Genomic DNA, 18,009 nt, shown 5'->3' with positions numbered 1-18,009 from the left:
AATAGATAAACAAAAAGGATGTACCGTACAGCATGAGAACTATATTCAATATCTTGGAATAACCTATAATGGAAAAGAATCTGAAAAAGAATATACACACACCCATATAACTGAGTCATTTTGCAGTACACCTGAAACTAACACAATATTGTAAATCAGCTATAGTTCCATGAAAAAATTGACGTGTGTTAAGATATATAAAATATGAAGGATTTTGTAGTATCTAGCTTTAGTTAGTTTTTTGGCTACTGCATCTGAATTCAAAATTTGTCACTTGAATTATACATACATTTATGAGCATTGACTATGAAAGACCTCAAAAATGCTTTAAAATGTTTTTCTTTGAGTTAACTGATATCCTCATACCCTTATTATATAACCATATAGTATATATAACTGTATAATAGTTGTGTCATAATTAACATATGTAATTTGCTTTCATTTTGAGGGATTTCTGTAACTAAACCACTTTGATTTGATGATTAATTTTTTTTCTTTCTCCTAAGACAACTGCCAGAACTCCCATCTAAAAACCTGTTTTTCAACATGAACAATCGCCAGCATGTAGATCAGCGCCGTCAGGGTTTGGAAGATTTCCTCAGAAAGTAAGTATGCAGAAACTCTCGTGGGCAGACAGGAGATGCGAGTGAAGCGTTTTGCAAGAGCTGAGTGTCCCATGGATGATGGCTGGGCAAGAATGTTTCTGTTTCTGAAATGCTAATGATCTGCTCTGGAGCAAAGCTCAGTGATTCATTTCCTATATTAGAGCTCCATCTTGTGGCTCCCATCATACAGTGCATCTTCAGGACAAACCTTCCAGAAAGAAAACAATGAACTGAGTCAGATAACAACATATTCTCCCTTAAGCTATAAAGCGGAGCCAGATTACTTGGGAGTTTAGCTGACAAAACTAAAATTTGCCAGGAAATTAATGTGATTTATTAAAAAGGCACTTCTTAAAAACTGTCTTTATTTACATTTGGGATTGACAGACCAAAACCAGCTCTACAGTGGGCTGCTCTAAATGAATAGGTGAATGCTGTGCTTTGGAGGGAATGTTTACAAGGGAGTACTTAGTGGTGTTTGAATGGTCTCAGTGGGTTATTGACTCTGGAGTACTTGGTGATGGTTGGTACGGCAGTTAAGGTGACGTGAATTCACACTACCGAAATCCCTCTTTCCCCCGACTCTGGAATGCTGGAATACCCACCCCATGGGACAGCACACTGGTTTGCACGCAGACTCTGAGGCCGGACTGCCTGGGTTCAAATCTTGCTTCCGCTACTTATTGTCTGGGGTTTGGGCAAGTCTTTTACCTCCTCTGTGCCTGTGTTTGCCCATCTATTAAATGGGTAGTAATAGTATCTACTTCATAAGGTTGTTGAGAGGATTAAATGAGTTAATGAATGGAAAGCACTCAAAACAGACTGACGTATAACGTGTGGTATCCAAGTGTCGGCCATTATTTTAATATACTTAGACATGAAATAGCTTGGAGCTGATTTTTCTGTCTCCCTATTTGATAGATAAGGAAATAGGCTAAGTCTTAGCACTACTAGTTAGTGAGTGGCAGGGCCCCGTCTCCGGAACTTTCTTTTTCTACTAGCTTCAGGATCTAAAGTGATCTCCTTTTGAGTTTACTATGTGGTACCTTGGAGCTCAGCTGAAATAATATGTTGCCCTGTCCCCATATGGCTCAGTCCTAAAGGGTTGGAGTATTAAGTATGCACATGAATATTCATATTTATTCCTATTACATTGACATCACTCCTTTCCTTTGAAGGGGTCAGGGAGACATACAGAAAAACCCAAGATTATAAAATGTGGGAGGGCGGGAAAAGAAAAAGCAGCCAGAGGAATAAAAATGACAAGACACCAGAAGAACCGATTAACTGAGCCAAGTCGTTGGAAAAGATCACAGTGTACTACTCTTTGCGGTATCATAGACATGACGGAACAAAGACCTGGCCAGGTTTTCTCTGCCCTTTCCCTTTGGGGGCAGCTCCAATATAATTGTCTGCATGAGACCCAGGTGGCTGATGGCCTTTCCCTTAAGATGTGGTCCCTGCAGCCAAGTTGGTGGAGTGGGCTGTCACTGCAGATGCTGCTCGGGGAAGCTGCGGACTGACCATTGCCCGTGAGGCCCGGGCAGGGCTAGTGAAATCCCGCAGTCCCCGTAAGCACTGCGGATCTGAGTGTTTTCTCTAGAGAAGCCTCCTGATTTGAGATCAAAGGACAGCTTGTATCTCCGTGTTTATGTTGTTGGTTAAGCGTAGGGCATATGTTTTTTTGATCAGGAATCGCTTCATTGTTTTGAACATGACCTTTCCTTACAGTTGATCAACCAAATTCATGATGGAGTGTCGTTGGGCCACAGGGGTTGGGGCTTCCTTGAGGTTATTTTTGGATGCTGTGTTGTTTGGCAGTTTGCTGGTTGAAGCTGATGCAGAGGTCACAATGGAGGGTGTCCTGGGTCAGGGGCTCGAGGAACTGGGTTCCAGGTCTCCCCTAATCTTGGCTCCTGATGTTTGTCTGGCTTTGCGACCTTGGACAGGCCTCTGAATCCCGTGGGCCTGGGTTTGCTCTAAGGAGTGTGAGAATGTAACATGTGCCTTGCCGACCTTGTGGGTCATTGTGTTCCTCAGATGACAGCTCAGAAAGGACTCAGAAAACCTATTTATTAAATGACTCCTTTGGACCAGGCTGGGTCCTGGGGTTATAGGACTGCACAAAATGGACACATATCCTTGTCTTTTTGAAGCTTTCCTTCTAGTGGGGAAGCAACTGTATACATACCAGGGGATGGCTGGATTCAATAAAATTGGATCTGGATTATCATCCAGAAGTCAAATCATGGATCAGACAGACACCAAGTTCTCTTGTGCTGTTTGTTTCACTGGGGTCTGTGAAGATTAGTCTCCAAGCTGATGAGTTTCACAATAAAAATGAAAGCTGGTGCTTCTGTGTGATTTGAACCTGAAGGAAGCGAACAGTCTAATACCACACAGTTGGATTCAGTCCTGACCTAAATGCCCTAAATACTGTGGCCCCTCCAAATCCTTCCCACCCTTTTCTGTGTCCCTCAGATTTTTATGCGTCATCCTGCTGTTCTTAGTCTGGTTGGTGTAGAAATAGCATCCTTGCATGTCTCTGCCTGGGGCACCCCCTTTCCCTCCAGCCCAAACCCACTTTGGGAAACTGGATGTGATATGTGACTCGGCCATCTTGACACTGTGTCCTGTGCCCTCTGAGGCCCCGCTGGTTATCCGTTAAGTAGGGCCACCATCAGTATCCTGTGTGCCTTGTTTGTAGAGCACTCGGGGAACTTGAGAGGGAAACACCATAGCATTAAAATGTGAAACATGCCTGTGTTGTAGATATTTAGCATGCACTTTTAAAACTTGGGTTTTAGGTAAGTTTTGAAGTTATGAACCAAGAGTACTATGTATGTTCAAACCCTTTGAAACCAAAATGCTGCTGTCTCTGTGCATATGTGTGTGTATATAATATGTATTTTTTCATTTTAAGATCATTTGTGAAATAATACATATTCAGTAGCAAAGTGCATATCCAGGCCAGTTTTCACAGAGGAATTAGAAACTTGTTTTTTTTGACGAGGCACCAAATAAGAATAATTTATGTACCATTTTATTGAATACTGGCTATATGTTTAGCTTTTTATGTTTTAACTCAATACTTAACAACAACATTAGGAGTCAAGTTTCATCTCAATTTTATAGACAAGGAAATTATAAGAAAGGTGGAGGCACTGTATTAATCCCAGGAACTGGAAGGTTTATAATTAGAAGAACTCGGAAATGCTAGCTAAATTTGGTCAGTATGATTGTGAGATTTTCCAAACATATTCATTTTTCTTCCATCTTGGCCAGAAACTTTTAGATTCCACCCCTTCCCCCCCACCCGGGCTAATTATAAATTGTAAGTCACTTTTACTAATAGTTGTGAAAAAAATTGTAGACCAAATTATAAACTCTGGCATCCTACTAATTTTTTACATTTGACTGCTGTCACAAATGGGAGCTGGGCTTTCCTTCTTGACTGAATTCATCCCATGCATGTAACTACATGTACTTCTATATTACTGTTTTGTATTCCTTAAAAATTTAAGGAATTTAAATCAAAAAAATTTTTTGCAAAAGGGTACCTTGGAAACACTACAGCTAGTTTTACACACACACACACACATACACTTTTTGTAAGTCTGTGTTCAGTAGAGGGCACCACAGCACAGATCATGAATGCCTTCAATGAAGATTTGTATGTTTTATTTTTTTTCTCATGGTAACAGGTAAACAGGCCGAATTAAATTTTTTTCCTACATCAAACCACTAACCTTCCACATGCTAAACAGATGTGTATGTATATCATTACATTGGGTTCAGCAGACTCAGGGCATCCTTAGTTAGGATTACGTGGTTTTGCACAGCGATATATGTTCTCAGCTGAACCGATATATAATACACCTAATAAAATCATCTTGAGGAAAACCAGATTTTCAACTGTGTTTAATTCAAGGAAAAACAGGTTTTGCTTTGTTTAGTTTAAAGTTCTTATGGAGAAAGGAATAACTTTTGACTTATGTTGTAAATATCTCTTCAGAAATTCCCTTAAAATTCTAGAGGCTATTTTTTGTTCCTTTTATAAAGGCTTGAAAGTTGTATACATTTATTTTTTATGGAGGCTTACAAAGATGATGTTTTATTGACTGTTTTACAAAGTACTCTTTATATTAAGTTTGAAGTTGATTTTCTGCTGTTAGATTTGTGGAAAAAGTGGCACAAACATGACTAAAGTAAAAAAATGATTTAATATTATGGTGGCGCTCATAACTCTCTGTGATATACAGTAAACCAGATATTACTTAAAATGAACTAATTATGCTCACTGAACTGGATGGGAAAACACTCCCCAAATTTTGTATTTTGTATTTTTAATTTTGGAATGAAACACTTGACTGAAAATAAAAATCATAAATACAATAAATTATTTCTGCTTATTTAAAACTCATATCCGTGGAGTCTGGTGGCGTAAATTTTGCCAGCCAGAGAGAGGGAATTTAGAAAACCTAAACTGTGCCCTGCAGATGTACTGTCTTTGAACGCTGGGCCTGCACGGGTGTTCAGATGTCCCCTCCCCAGCCACACCTTTCTCCGGGTTCAGAATTGTGAGCTGGGTGATGTGCCGGCTCCCTCTGGCTGTTCACCTGTGTGTCCTCCAGGTGGCAGTATTCAGCGGAAAACACTGGGAAATAATGAGTCTAATGTACAGTAAAATTGGAAATTGAATTATAGCTCAAGAAAAAGGACGGTAGCCTTGAGGTCCCGATCAGCCTGGACTCTGATCACTTTTGTTTGCTGTACCCATGTGTTAGGTTACTAGCAAGTTAATAACAGCGCGTGAGCAGTTCAAGGCTCGGTAGAATTGCTTTAGACATGAAATAAAGCTAAAATGAATTTGTGTCCAATATCATTGGCATTAGTGCTCATTACTTTTGTGGTGTAATGCCTCGAACCATCTAAAATCAATTTTAAAGATTACCCATTATTTTATAAGGAAAATAGAACACATTTCCAACAGAAACAAAGCAGTAAGTATAATTCTATGAACAGTTACTTGTACCATTGCTGGCAGGAAACCACTGACAAAAGGACACAGGAAACACTCCGTTCAAACTTCACAGCGAATGCAAGTTAATATTAATGGCTTGTTGCTATATAAATCTTCTCTTGATTTGAAGCATTTAAAACAAGAGCGGTAAACATCTGTAAATGCAGAAAATAAATCTGAAAGTGCAGTGAAAGGGACTTACTGCTTCACTACTTGTACTTGGCAGATTAACCTTTATCATGTGATACAGTCATCTTCTAGGAGAACCCAGGGCGGAGGACATGGAGGCAGTGGAAGTGTTTAGCTGCTTTGCTTGAGATTCTGCCTTTTAAAAAAGCACAAAGGTTTTACTTTTCCTTTCAGTAGGTCAGTAAAGAGTATTTTCTCATACTACATTTGTAAGCCTATTTGAAGCAAAGGCGACAGCTAGATTTTGGTTTCGATACTGTGCATTTTTAGACATTTGCCTTCTTGAAGAAATAATTCTATTTTGTTTGGAAGAGAAGGAAGTATTGGGGATTTTAAGTAAATTGGTATGAATGGCCAAAAGAGATTTACGTGTCTCATTACTTATTTTAAAATGCAGAATATAAGGTAAGTTTCATTTGGTCTGGAATACATAATCTGTTTTTCATAGCTCTCTGTAGGAAAAATCCCATGTTGGGCAGAAATATACTTGAATTTCAGTGTTTCAGTTCTGTCCCCTACATCTATCTGGTCTTAGTGTCTCATGTTATATCATTATTGAACTGTTAATAGAGACTAAATGATCATACATCAAAATCTTGGCTAAAAAGCTGAAACCAGTTTTTATTTAAATACAGAATGTTCTTTGACTTATTTTCCTGTTCCAAGACATGCATTTTGGAAAAAGGCACATTCACGGATAATATGAATTTGAGCATATGTAGATTTTGCTCCATGATGGTTTTTAAATTCTCCATGTAGTTCTGATGCCCTAGCTGAAATCTGTACTCTCTTTGTAAACTTTGATCCTGAATGTCGGAAAGCTAGTAGGTACTGATTACAAAATTACCATATTTGAAAGATATGTATGGTAAAACTAGCTGGGAGCAATTTTATTTAGTGACTCATTTTAACAACATAGATACGCAATACTGCTGAAGCTTTTGGAGAAATGTCTAGTCAATCTTAAGTATTCAAAAAAAAAAAGCCACCTCTCAACTGAGCCCTTGTAAAGATGTATATAAGTATACTTGTAAAATTTTAAAGTGTAAAACATGCTGAGAAATGTACTGACTTTTTAATATAATTTTTAATAGTAGTTGAAAGTTTTGATGTTTCATGACAGCCTAGCCAATAAAGATCACAGAATTGACGTGCTGCTTGGCAGTAAATTTTTTTTTAAGTAGAATAAATTTCTATGACTATATAAGCAAAATATTTCCATAATTAATCCACATGGTCATAACAGATGGTTAAATTGAAGAAATGTCCTTGAAGTTATTCTTTTAACAGATGTTCTTAACTATTAGCTTCATGTTTTTACTTACTTAAATTTCCAAATAATTGAATAAAAGTTAACATATGCTTTCATCCCTTTACTAGGCAGAGTCTATAACTGATGCAAAGTTTGCCATACTAGAGAAATGACTTCGTTGCCACATTTCTAATGCTTTTCTCTCTGCCACCCTCTGTCCATCCCTGTCCACTGATTATTTCTCCTTTCATCTTTTACATAGGGTCCTGCAGAACGCACTCTTGCTTTCAGATAGCAGCCTTCACCTCTTCTTGCAGAGCCATTTGAATTCAGAAGACATCGAGGCGTGTGTTTCTGGGCAGACTAAGTACTCTGTAGAAGAAGCAATTCACAAGTTTGCCTTGATGAACAGACGTTTCCCTGCAGAAGAAGAAGAAGGAAAAAAAGAAAATGATGTAGATTATGATTCAGAAAGGTATTTCCTGGCATTTTGATTTACTGTACACGTATTTATATAACACATCGTGCACATATGCATGTGTATAGATATATACACACACTTCACTCTTTTGTTGATGTAATACTAAGATAATGAAAAAATTAATTGACTGAGATTTTATTGAGCTGTGACAGCTCATCATAGTAGTCTTCACACACACCTCCACACTGAATTAATGAATGCAGTAGAAATTCAATTATCTGCATTCTGATTATGTGACTTTCATTTAGTCAGACTTGAATTATTCGCGTTTAAATTATCTAGCTAAAAAAATATCCAACTGCACTCCAAATGGCTAATTAAAAGTCCAAATTTCCTGTCTCTCTTTGTGACTGGAGATAATTAAAGTTCTCCTCTGCTACTCAGGCTTTGAGTGTGTTGTGAAAACCAATTTCCTCTTTTTATTATTTTCCCCTCTCTTCTTTTCCAGTTCATCCTCTGGGTTCGGACATAGTAGTGATGACAGCAGTTCACACGGATGTAAAATGAGCCCAGCTCTGCAGGAATCCTGAAAAATAATTCTAATGTTACCATTTTAGGAATAGCCAATGATGTCCAGTCATAGAGAAAAAAGCCTGCAAACAACATATGCTTACCTAAAGCTTACCGTCATATTAAGTATTTAAATTTGTAAAGATGTGTTGTTTATTAGTGGTATTTTTATGTTGTCTTCTTGTGCCTAAGCTTCTGTAAACAGCTAAAAGCCTGTGGGTGCAGTACCTTCCTCGACAGGCATACGTTGTTGGTAAATCAAGATCCTGCCCTCAAATGACATGATTTATATGTTTTAAAAAGCCTAGTTGGTTTTATTGAATTTTAAAAGATAGGTAAGTAGGTAGCATTTAAAATCCAGATAGAGCATTCCTTCTTGGGGCAGCGTCAGTGCAAACCCAGCAGGTATGATCCTAACCACTAGGAAGACTCATGGCCCAGGACAGACCGCCTCTCTCCGACAGGCGGCTGATATTTTGTGGGTGCCTCCCCTGCACTGGGAAAACATTTTGCTTTGGGGTGTTGGCTTGAAATATTTTAGGCGTTTACCACTTCCAGTATTCTCTCTTATACTTAGACAGAAAATGTATCTTATGAATAGAGACATGTTAAAATAATGTTGACATCTTAGGGAAAAAACCCAGAATTAGTGCTAGTCATTTTGCTTCTATTTGCAACACATCGATTCAGAAATACATTTTCATTGTCCAAAATCAGCTTTAACACATGGTTTCTGGAAGCAAATCATTTGTTTTCATTATCTGTGTGTAATTAGAATTATAGGTTAATGATTTATTTTCTCACTTAATGTGCAGTTTCTTATCACCAGATAACTTTCAGTGTCAGTGGTGGTTGTGGTGGTTGCTTCTTACTTATCTTTAAGTTAAAGTAGGAACTTATAACAATAAATTTTGCCAATAAATATTCCCATAATTTAGAAAAGGATATGAACTTGCTAATTTCAGAATTAATTATTCATTTTTAAAAAGAACTTTCTTTTAAGGCATCTGCTTGAGGATTGGTATAATTTAATAAAATGTCTTTTTTTTTTTTAGTGGTCCAAAGATAAAATGTCTTAAACTACATTGAACTTCAAATTTCAGATGAGGCAGCATTTTTTTTTTTGAGATAATTGTCCAAGTTTCTTCCTTGTTGAATGGTACAGAATATCTCTGAAATTAAAAGGAAGATATTGTTACATAACTGCGATAACTTGTTGCTTTAACTAAATGTTTCCTCACCTTATTTTATTTTAATGAGGAGTTTAAAATTATTATATTATTTAAAAAGTTTTTGAAATGCTTATAACTAAGAACCTACAGGAGAAAAATTAAATTTAGAATACAAATGATTTCCTTAATTTCGCCTTTTTGTTTTTTGTTTGGTCTAAAACATTATTGAACTTTTTGTAAATATTTTGATTTAATGTATCTTGGATCTTGTTACTTTGTCATCTAAGATTAATCATTTAATACAGGGGGAAAAAGACTTAGCCATTTCTTTTTATCCTGCTAGCATGTAAAGTTTGCCATCTAGTTGTTTAAGCGCGATCTCCAGCTCCCTGGTCATATGTCCGTGCATTCACATTATTTCTGTTTTACAGCAGTTTTGAAAAGCATATAATGTGCCACCAATTGTCATGTAATTTTAGATGATGTAACTATAGCCATCAAATTGATATTAAGTAATGCCTAATACTACGCGTTGTAAACTTCATGCGATCATCATTTTCACATTAAACATAAAAAAAAACTTTAATTTGTTGAACTGCTTATTTTATACAAGAGAGTATATGTCTTCTCAGATCTACATTCAGTGTGTTTCTGAATGATCAGTAATTTTTAATGAATAACTTTGCTAAAATTTGTTTTAATATTCACTATAGTTGTATATATTTGAGGCTTTTAGCCTTGGTTTGGTTTTGATATCTAAGCACTTGCATCTTAAAACTGATTTCCTGCAGCTGAGATATTTAAATGGGCTTCAGCCCCCAATGGCTTTCTTGCTTTGTTCAAGTCTCTTATTTTTCTCTGGCAAATTTTTTTTTAAACAAAGCTTTCTTTAGAAAAATGAAACAATTACTTAAATAACTAAATAGAATAGATATTTATTCAAAACTATTTTATATGTAACAAGTTTAAAGAATTCTAAATCCTGGATGCTTTTTGATTTACATATAGCAAAACTGTATTTCCCTGGCCAATTCTGAAAGGGCAAACTATTCGCCTATAAAGCTCATTTATGTGTTTTGTTTGAGAACTGGTTTTATATGTAACCCAAAGATGTCAACAGTGAAAGTCAACAACCTGTTACGTAGGGCTTTTAAAGTCTCGCCTGGAAGAAAGTGATTTAAACTGTAGTTAAACTTTCAAGTTTTAAAAATTACTAAGGAAAAACAAAAATTTTAATCTTCCAGTAGTTATGTTGCTGAAGATATCAAATATCTTGCAGCTTTTTGAGCCTAATTCACATTTTACTTAGTAATTAAAAACAAACAAGTGATATGCAATAACCTTACTATAGTAAGGTAAAAGAATAAAATTTCTCTTATGGCTATTTAAATAAATTCATTTAGCCTAGCCACAATTACCATTATATTCAACAGTAAATTGAATATAGTCTGGAACTCAGTTTGCTTTTTAGTGCCTTAAGGATTCTTCATTATTGAGCTACTGTGGTACAAATAAGGTTTTCAGTATTTCAGCTGTAAAGGAAGACCCTTTTTCACAAAAGGCCTCTAAAATTTTAAGACAGAAATAACGAAAGCTTATTCTGTTTCTAAATAATCTTCCTTTTAATATTTAAATCACTTAGTTGGTATCCTACGAATACAATGCAGCAATCTTTTAAATGGAAGAAACAATTTATTTCAATATAATTTCCTGCTTTTGTTTGGAATATAGACCTTTATATCTACGTATATAGATATACATATTTTCAAATACAATATTTCAAATACAAAAAGTTATCTGAAATTAGTTATTGCGATTTAACATTCAAAGCATAGTTAACAATTTTCTTTGTACATGAAGATCATAAAAAATTAATACATTTTAGTAGAATGGAGTTCAGAAATTTCAGGATATAAATAAGCAACAATTTCTTTAAATTTGAAACATTTACAAAGGATTTTGGCACTATTCTTTGCCATATGCATCTCACAAACGAGTCACCATTATCCCTTTAAGTCAGACACAATTGCTCTTCACTCTTGCTGGAAACTTTTCTAGATCATTGTTACGAACAGTGCATTGGACACTAATTTATTTTAGCTGCGCAAACTCTGGTAGTTAATGACCCTTCTCTCTTTCTTCAAAATTCCGAAGACTTCTTTCAAAAGATAGAGAGGAAACGAGAAAAAAAAAAATTAAGCTACAGTTTTCTGCTGAATTTAAACTCCAGTCTAAAGACACTATGCAAATGGCTTATGCTAAGAGGAAAATACCCCTTCTCCCCCGACGAGAAGTGTAGATGCATCCAAAACCCCTCACCGCTTGTCTCTGCTGCCAGAGGCCCAGTACGGGCACAACTTGTGGTTATGTTTTGGCTTGTTTCTTACCTCCGGGCCTTCTTTATAGCTCTGCCCCCCACCCCACCAGCGGCGGCGCTCCCGCGGCGGCACCCAGGCCGCCTGTTGGCTGCGGCGCCCGGCCGGCTCGCGCACACTCCCCGCGCCGCGGCTCGCACACGCGCGCTCCCGCCTCTTCCCGCCTGGGCCGCTCCGCCGGCGGCGGAGGCGGCGGTGACTGGGTGGCAGGTAGCGAGCCAGCCGGCCTCGGTCCGGTAACCCATGGCAACCGCCCTGGTAACCCATAGCAACTGCGCGGCGGAAAGAAAGAGCGGGGGGGAAAAAAACCCGGGTGGAGGGGGCGGCGGGTGGTGAGTGGGAACAACTACCGCAAAGAGACAGGATTTACTGCACCGACCCGCAGCACACACCCCTCCGACCCGCAGCACACACCCCTCCCCCCCGCCCACGTGCCTCGGACGTGGGTACCGCTAGGCCCTCTTCCCAGCGTTAGAATGACAGCTTGGCCGCTTGAAAAAAAAAATAACAATAATGCAGAGGGGTCTTGGTGGGTTTGGTGCGGGAGGGAACTTTGAATACCGATGACCCCCTGGGCCCCGCTGGTTTGGGAGCGCGCGTGGAGCCGCCCCCGCCGCTCGGGTGGGTTTCGGGCTTGGCTGGGTCAGGGCGGCCGGGCCGGAGCCGGGGAGGCGGCGGTGGCGGCGGCGGCAGTGGTTCCCAGTCTCGGGCTGGACCCGAGTCTTTGTTCTGCAGATTCTTTTGCGGCGCTGCGGGCCTCGGCCCCGCCGCCGGGACCGAGAGGGGGCGACGACGCCCCGCCGGCCCGGGTGTGACTGAGGCCTGGAGGGGCCCGGGAGCGCCCTGGGGTGGCGGCGAGGTGGGCGAATCCCACGCGTTCCGAATGTTTTATCGGCGCCCGCACTGCACACGTTAGTTAACCCTTTTCCCCTCTAGTCTCCCTAGAACCTTAAAACCTGCAGGTGGGCGCGCTGGCGCGTTCATCCGCCCCCCTCCCGCGCCCGGTGGCGGGACTGGGTCGCTGGGGAAGAAGCGCGTGCCTCTGGGACCAGAAACTGCCCTGGGTCAGGGTTTAATGTGTGTATGTAGGTGGGGAGAGAGGGGGTACGTGCGAGGAGAGACAAGTCCCCCACCCATTAGGCCGGGAGTCCAGAGGCCGAGCTTCCTTTAACTTGGAAAGAAGCAGGCGGGCGGTGGCAGACCCTGTGCAAGGCCACTAGAGGACAGAGGGGGGCGCTGCCGGGCCAGAGCAGCGCCGCTTGGGGTCTGGCTAGCTTGTCTGCGCGGTGGCTTCGTGTTAGGGCTCCCAAATGGAAAGAACCGACGCCTTACCTAGGTTTCCGTAGCTGTTTGGGAGCATCATCTGCTCGCTCGTGTATTCGCGAAACACCTAACCCTCAATAAGATGATGCAGGAAATAACCGGAACTGGTTCCCTTCTACACAGAGCATAGGTACATAAAAAGTCCACTCCTTGAGGAAATGTAGTGCGGTGAAGAGAGATTGCACTAGAAATCTGGACGCCTGTAGTCCTAGGTGTAGATCTAATTGGTTGTGATAACAGGTGCATTTTGATGTTTTAAAAAGAATAAGGTCTGGATAAATTTTGAAATCTTTACCCGTTGAGATCTTTATCCTCAATTATTCTCCCTCTGTAGGTGTGTGCCAGTTACAAATGCAGATGGCAAAGCCAGCAGCGACATCCTGCACAAAGACCTGCACACACATATTTGTACAGTTTATGTTCCGGAAAAGGTGATTAGATCAACAGTGTTTTATATATCGAATACTTATACTGGTAAACAAAAGGGAAACTGGCTATGGAAAGAATCCTATTTTAATCCTTTCATAAAGAAAAAAGTCTTCCGACTATATATTTTTGCTGCAACAAATCTTAGGGAGACTTGGTTTATTTTCACAAACAGGCACGTTCTGGGTTCTTCTGCCTATCGGGCACCAGGTACAGAGGGGGCTGTAAACTATTAGACCTGTGTAAACTGTAAAAGACAGCTAGCTACTTGCCTGCCTTGGGATCCATTCAGTACCAATCCCAGCCCTCTTCATAGTGGTGTACTGGGAGCCTTGTGCTGTAATTTAATTTTTTTTTTTTAACAAAAGCAATTACAGAAAAGTGCAAATTTAACGTGTGACATTTAACATTTTGCCGTGGCAGGCAGCCTCCACTTAAATGGGGCCTTTCTGCAGAACAACAGGAGCCAAAAGGCCTTGTGTCATGGAGTAATGTAAGACACAATCTGGGCTGCAAACGCACAATGAATCGGGAAGGATTTATGTAATTAATTGACCAGTCTTAACCTGTTATCGTGATGTAAGGAATTTGGAACTCATTAATTTGGGCTCTGACAGATTTCATATTAGAGCTGGCAAATATGGATTGAGCCTCTTATTCTTGTAGCAGCTGGAATTTCCATGACAGTGAGGATTAGTGAAGAAGACCTATTGCTGGAGTCAAACTGCCTCTTTGTAATCAGTAGCCCTGCTCTACATTGAAAGGATAATGAAAAAAAAAAAAAGAAAAAAGAAAAAAAAGGGAAAAGCATATTACCTGGTGGAAGGAGCAGAAGGGGCTAGTGCTCGCTCTGCTAGTATGTGTGTTGAGCTCAAGCATCTGCAGTTGAATGAAAACATTAATTTCAATCATAAAGTTAGGTGGTTTCTCTAGCACCTTGAGAAAATGAGGAAGTAGGAGGCTCCCGGGGTCAGGTTTAGTATTGTAGTCAAAGTTAAAAGGGATTAAAAGACGGAGCCTTTGAATTTCCTCTGTGTGCACACAGAGATGTATGAAGAAGGACATAGAAATCTTATGAGGGGCAAATGGCATTTCTTGAATGTCATATCCACAAATGAGCAATTCAGAGCCTTGAAGGAGAAACTGGCTTTCTCGGGAGCCACTTACTGTCTCCTGGTCAGAGCTCCTTCATGGACCCCCATTCAACCCAGAATGCACATAATGAGCACTTCGTCGATAATCTCATCTGTGTCCTTTTCACAGTAGATGATGTTTAATGAATCACCCATTTGGAAATGTCTAGTTTCTTCTTTGATTTTTAAGATAACCCAGTAAAAAAATCTAACTTTCATTTTCACCCTCCTTGACAATCAGAAAATTGCTAGGTTGAAAAAAAAATCCAAGATTAAACTAAGTGCTTTTTCTTTTCCTTCCTTTCACAATAGGTTTTCTCTATTGCTGTGCAACATGATAAGGTTAATATAACAACTGCCATAAGGATCATTAATACAGGAAGATAAGCAAAGTTGCACGTTTAAAACATTTTCAGCGTATCATTTGCCTCCTTCTGCTGATAAGGCGGACCTTGGTAACAAGTGCAGAACGTAGGCACTGAATATTTAACTTTTTAGACAGAAAGCTCAATTGACCTTTTCTAGTATTAACATACATTATTCATAAATACTCTTCAAAGTTGGGTACTGACTGCTTTTGAAATATGTTTTTAAATTTGCACACTACCTTGAAAAATTTCCAAACAACTTTTTTTAATGTCTTTTTTAAACCTTTTTTTAATCTTCTTTTGAGGGGAGGGTAATCAGGTTTATTTATTTTTAATGGAGGTACTAGGGATTGAACCCAGGACCCAGTGCCTGCTAAGCATGTGCTCTACCACTGAGCTATACTCTCCTCCCAGTCAAACTTTAATTTTAATACAAGAAATATTGTTATAATGTGAATCTTTGCAAAAAACAAAAGGATTTCCGATCTCCTCCCCTACTTTTTTGTTGTTGTTGTCTTGATTCAAATCAAATTCCACAGTAGTTTTTTTTTTTTTTTTTTTGTAGTTAGTGATACTGGGAGTTGATCTTGCAATGAAGTGCTTGGTACAGAGATTTGTGTTGTGATTATCTTGTTAAGGAATGATTTCTTCAGTTCCATGCAAATGCGTGCATAAAGATAAACACTAGAAATTTACATCAATATATTAACGTTATCCTTCACACTGAGAGCAAAAAAGAGCTAGTAGTTGTTTATTGGTATTATTATTTCAGTGAGAAGACTGATGATAAACAGTTGATATCAGCAAGACTTGGATAACTAATATAAACCATGACAAGGGCGATTAATAGTGTGTATAAACACACTTCAAATTTGTATACATGATCTCAGCTCTCACCTAGGGATTTCTTTGTATTTTTTAAAAGGGTAATTTGTAAGTTGACAATTACAAGGTTATCAACTCACGTGCTGTGTGTACTGTTTATATATTGGAGGTATGGAATGGACACTTTGAAGTGTGATTTACCGAAGAGGGTGTTGACAGGAAGGAAGTCTGGTGAATGGAATTCTGACTCTGCCACTAACATATACCCAAAGGCAGCTCCCACCCTCTGTGGACTGCAGTTTCCTCATCAGTACAATAAGAAGACTGAATGCAGAATGTCCTTAAAAGTGTTAATAATTGTTACTAAAAGAAAAAAATAGACAAAAAAAAGGGAGGTAGGGTGGAAGTTTTCACGGTCTATTACATTATTTCTGCAGGACTTCTCAGTGCCTTTCATATGTTGATACACAGTGAGTGAGTGAGTGAGTAGGGGTGTGTGTGTGTGTGTGTAGCAGGATACTGAATGCAGTTTTCTTAAACTGTATACAGGAAGATCATAAAAATGCTGTGATATTTTGAATCTATAATACTTTGGATTCCTTCCCAGAATGATTAAGGGACATTTGTGTTCACCCTAAGTGTTTTGGAAGCCAAAGTGTGAGGGATGTGTGGAGATCGCCAAATGAGGAGGATTCCCCTTTAAAGTCCAGGTTCTGTAAAGAGGCAGGGAGCGTGGTGCTAAGTCCACTGTTTAAAGATGAGTGACTTGGGGCAGGTCCCCCCACCTTTTGGAGTTTGTTTCATCGTTGACAACATGAGAATAAGAATACAACATGAGAGCAGGTGTGTGGTGCTGATGAAATGACTGCATGTTCCCCTGCTTGGAAGGGTTTTTTCCTTTCCCCTCCCGTGCCTTCTTGCTTGGCTAATTTCTCCTAGTTATGCAGGACTCTGATGAAAAGGCTCCTGGCGCTGATGCCCACTGTGCCCACACCCCCTGCAAGGGATAGGTCCGTCCTGGCAGCGTTTTTACTGCAGGCCCCACCACACGTTCGCACGTGTCTTTCTGGCAGCACTCATGCCCCTGCGCTGCAGGGTTGGTCACCCATCTGTCTGTCCTTCTCTCCAGGCAGTAGCCCCTGTAGGGCGAGGACTGCATCTCATCTCTGACCCGCCCTGTCCTACCGGCACCAGCCACCGGCACCTTCTAGAGTCAGTGATGAATTACTGTCCTAAGGTAGGCAGAAGGCCAGCAGACCCTTCTTAAAACCCCTTTGCTGTGACAGAACCAGCAAGAGTAGCAGAAGAAGAGCTTCAGGAAGGGTAGTAGGTAATGCAGAGATGTCTGCCTCCTTAAACTTGAAAACGCTGGTCGTCCTGAGGATGTGTGAGACCCCTCTGTTACCATGCCTCATTTCCCATCTCTCTTCTGCTGTAGACCTTGAAGTGGTCATATAATTGTCCGTTCTTGAGGTCTGCATAGCAGTTAATAAATGCTTTGCCCAGGAATCCTCTCTTAGTTGATCAAAAAGACTATTTGATGAAATACTTTGGTAAAATACTTCTTTTGGTCTACTTGCGTATAAGATGCGCTGTGCCTAGCACGGTGTGTATATAATGAGTGACATTCAATAAATGGTTGATGATTAAGTTGAAATATTTGACTACGTGGACAGGCTAGCATTTTCTCCACATGCATGCTGCTGGGTCACATAACCCCATATAAAGCTGAAGCCCAGTCTGACTTCTAAGAAGCAATTGAATAATGATTTAAAGCTTTATTAAGTTCTTCTTAAAAAACACCAGAAGATTCTAATTTTTTAACATTTGCGTTCTTTTTTATTGAAGTATAGTCAGTTTATAATGTGTCAATTTCTGGTGTACAGCATAATGCTTCAGTCATACACAAACATACATATATTTGTTTTTATATTCTTTTTCATTATAGGTTACTACAAGATATTGAATATAGTTCCCTGTGCTATACAGTAGAAACTCATTTATTTATTTTATACATAGTAGTTAGTATCTGCAAATCTCAAATTTTAGCCTCCAAAACTTTCTTAAAAGCCTCAGTCCTCTTCTCTCCTGATCGATCGATTGATCGATCTATCTATCCATCCATCCATCCATTCATCCATCTATGCTCACCTCATATGTCTTGTCAGCTTTTTTTCAAACTGCTGACAGCTTCCAAATCCCAGCCCACACTGGCTCTAGTCTTTCTCCTCCTTTTCTCTAACCTTCCTTGCTCTTCTCACGGTGGCTCTGGATGTAAAACCAGTCCTCCCAGTTTCTGCCCGCACTAATTCCAGCCCTGCAGCCAC

At 39.6% G+C, this 18,009-nt stretch overlaps 1 protein-coding gene and 1 long non-coding RNA gene across 6 annotated transcripts in view; one reads left to right on the top strand and one right to left on the bottom strand.

The window, feature by feature from the left end:
• SNX10 (sorting nexin 10) overlaps positions 1–9,818 on the top strand; it is a 63,027-nt gene extending 53,209 nt beyond the window's left edge. For all 4 annotated transcript variants that reach the window (XM_031455082.2, XM_064487492.1, XM_010995397.3 and 1 more), the window contains 3 exons: positions 507–605; positions 7,332–7,544; positions 7,999–9,818. In XM_031455082.2, coding sequence (XP_031310942.1) covers positions 507–605; positions 7,332–7,544; positions 7,999–8,080 — 394 coding nt within the window. In that variant the 3' untranslated portion in view covers positions 8,081–9,818. The remainder of the gene's footprint in view (positions 1–506; positions 606–7,331; positions 7,545–7,998) is intronic.
• LOC116154022 (uncharacterized) lies at positions 600–8,003 on the bottom strand. 2 transcript variants are annotated; one of them, XR_010381654.1, is made up of 3 exons: positions 7,729–8,003; positions 5,831–7,489; positions 600–813 (listed from the first exon to the last, which is right to left on the bottom strand). It is a non-coding gene; the product is annotated as an uncharacterized LOC116154022 (long non-coding RNA). The 2 variants fall into 2 exon arrangements; XR_010381655.1 differs by lacking the exon at positions 600–813 and adding an exon at positions 3,633–5,262.
• Positions 9,819–18,009: the final 8,191 nt, after the last annotated feature.

This window comes from Camelus dromedarius, chromosome 7 (assembly GCF_036321535.1).
Source record: "Camelus dromedarius isolate mCamDro1 chromosome 7, mCamDro1.pat, whole genome shotgun sequence".
NCBI classification, from domain to species: Eukaryota; Metazoa; Chordata; class Mammalia; order Artiodactyla; family Camelidae; genus Camelus; species Camelus dromedarius.
Note: the sequence above shows the minus strand (reverse complement) of the source record. Positions and strands in the feature narration are given on the sequence as shown.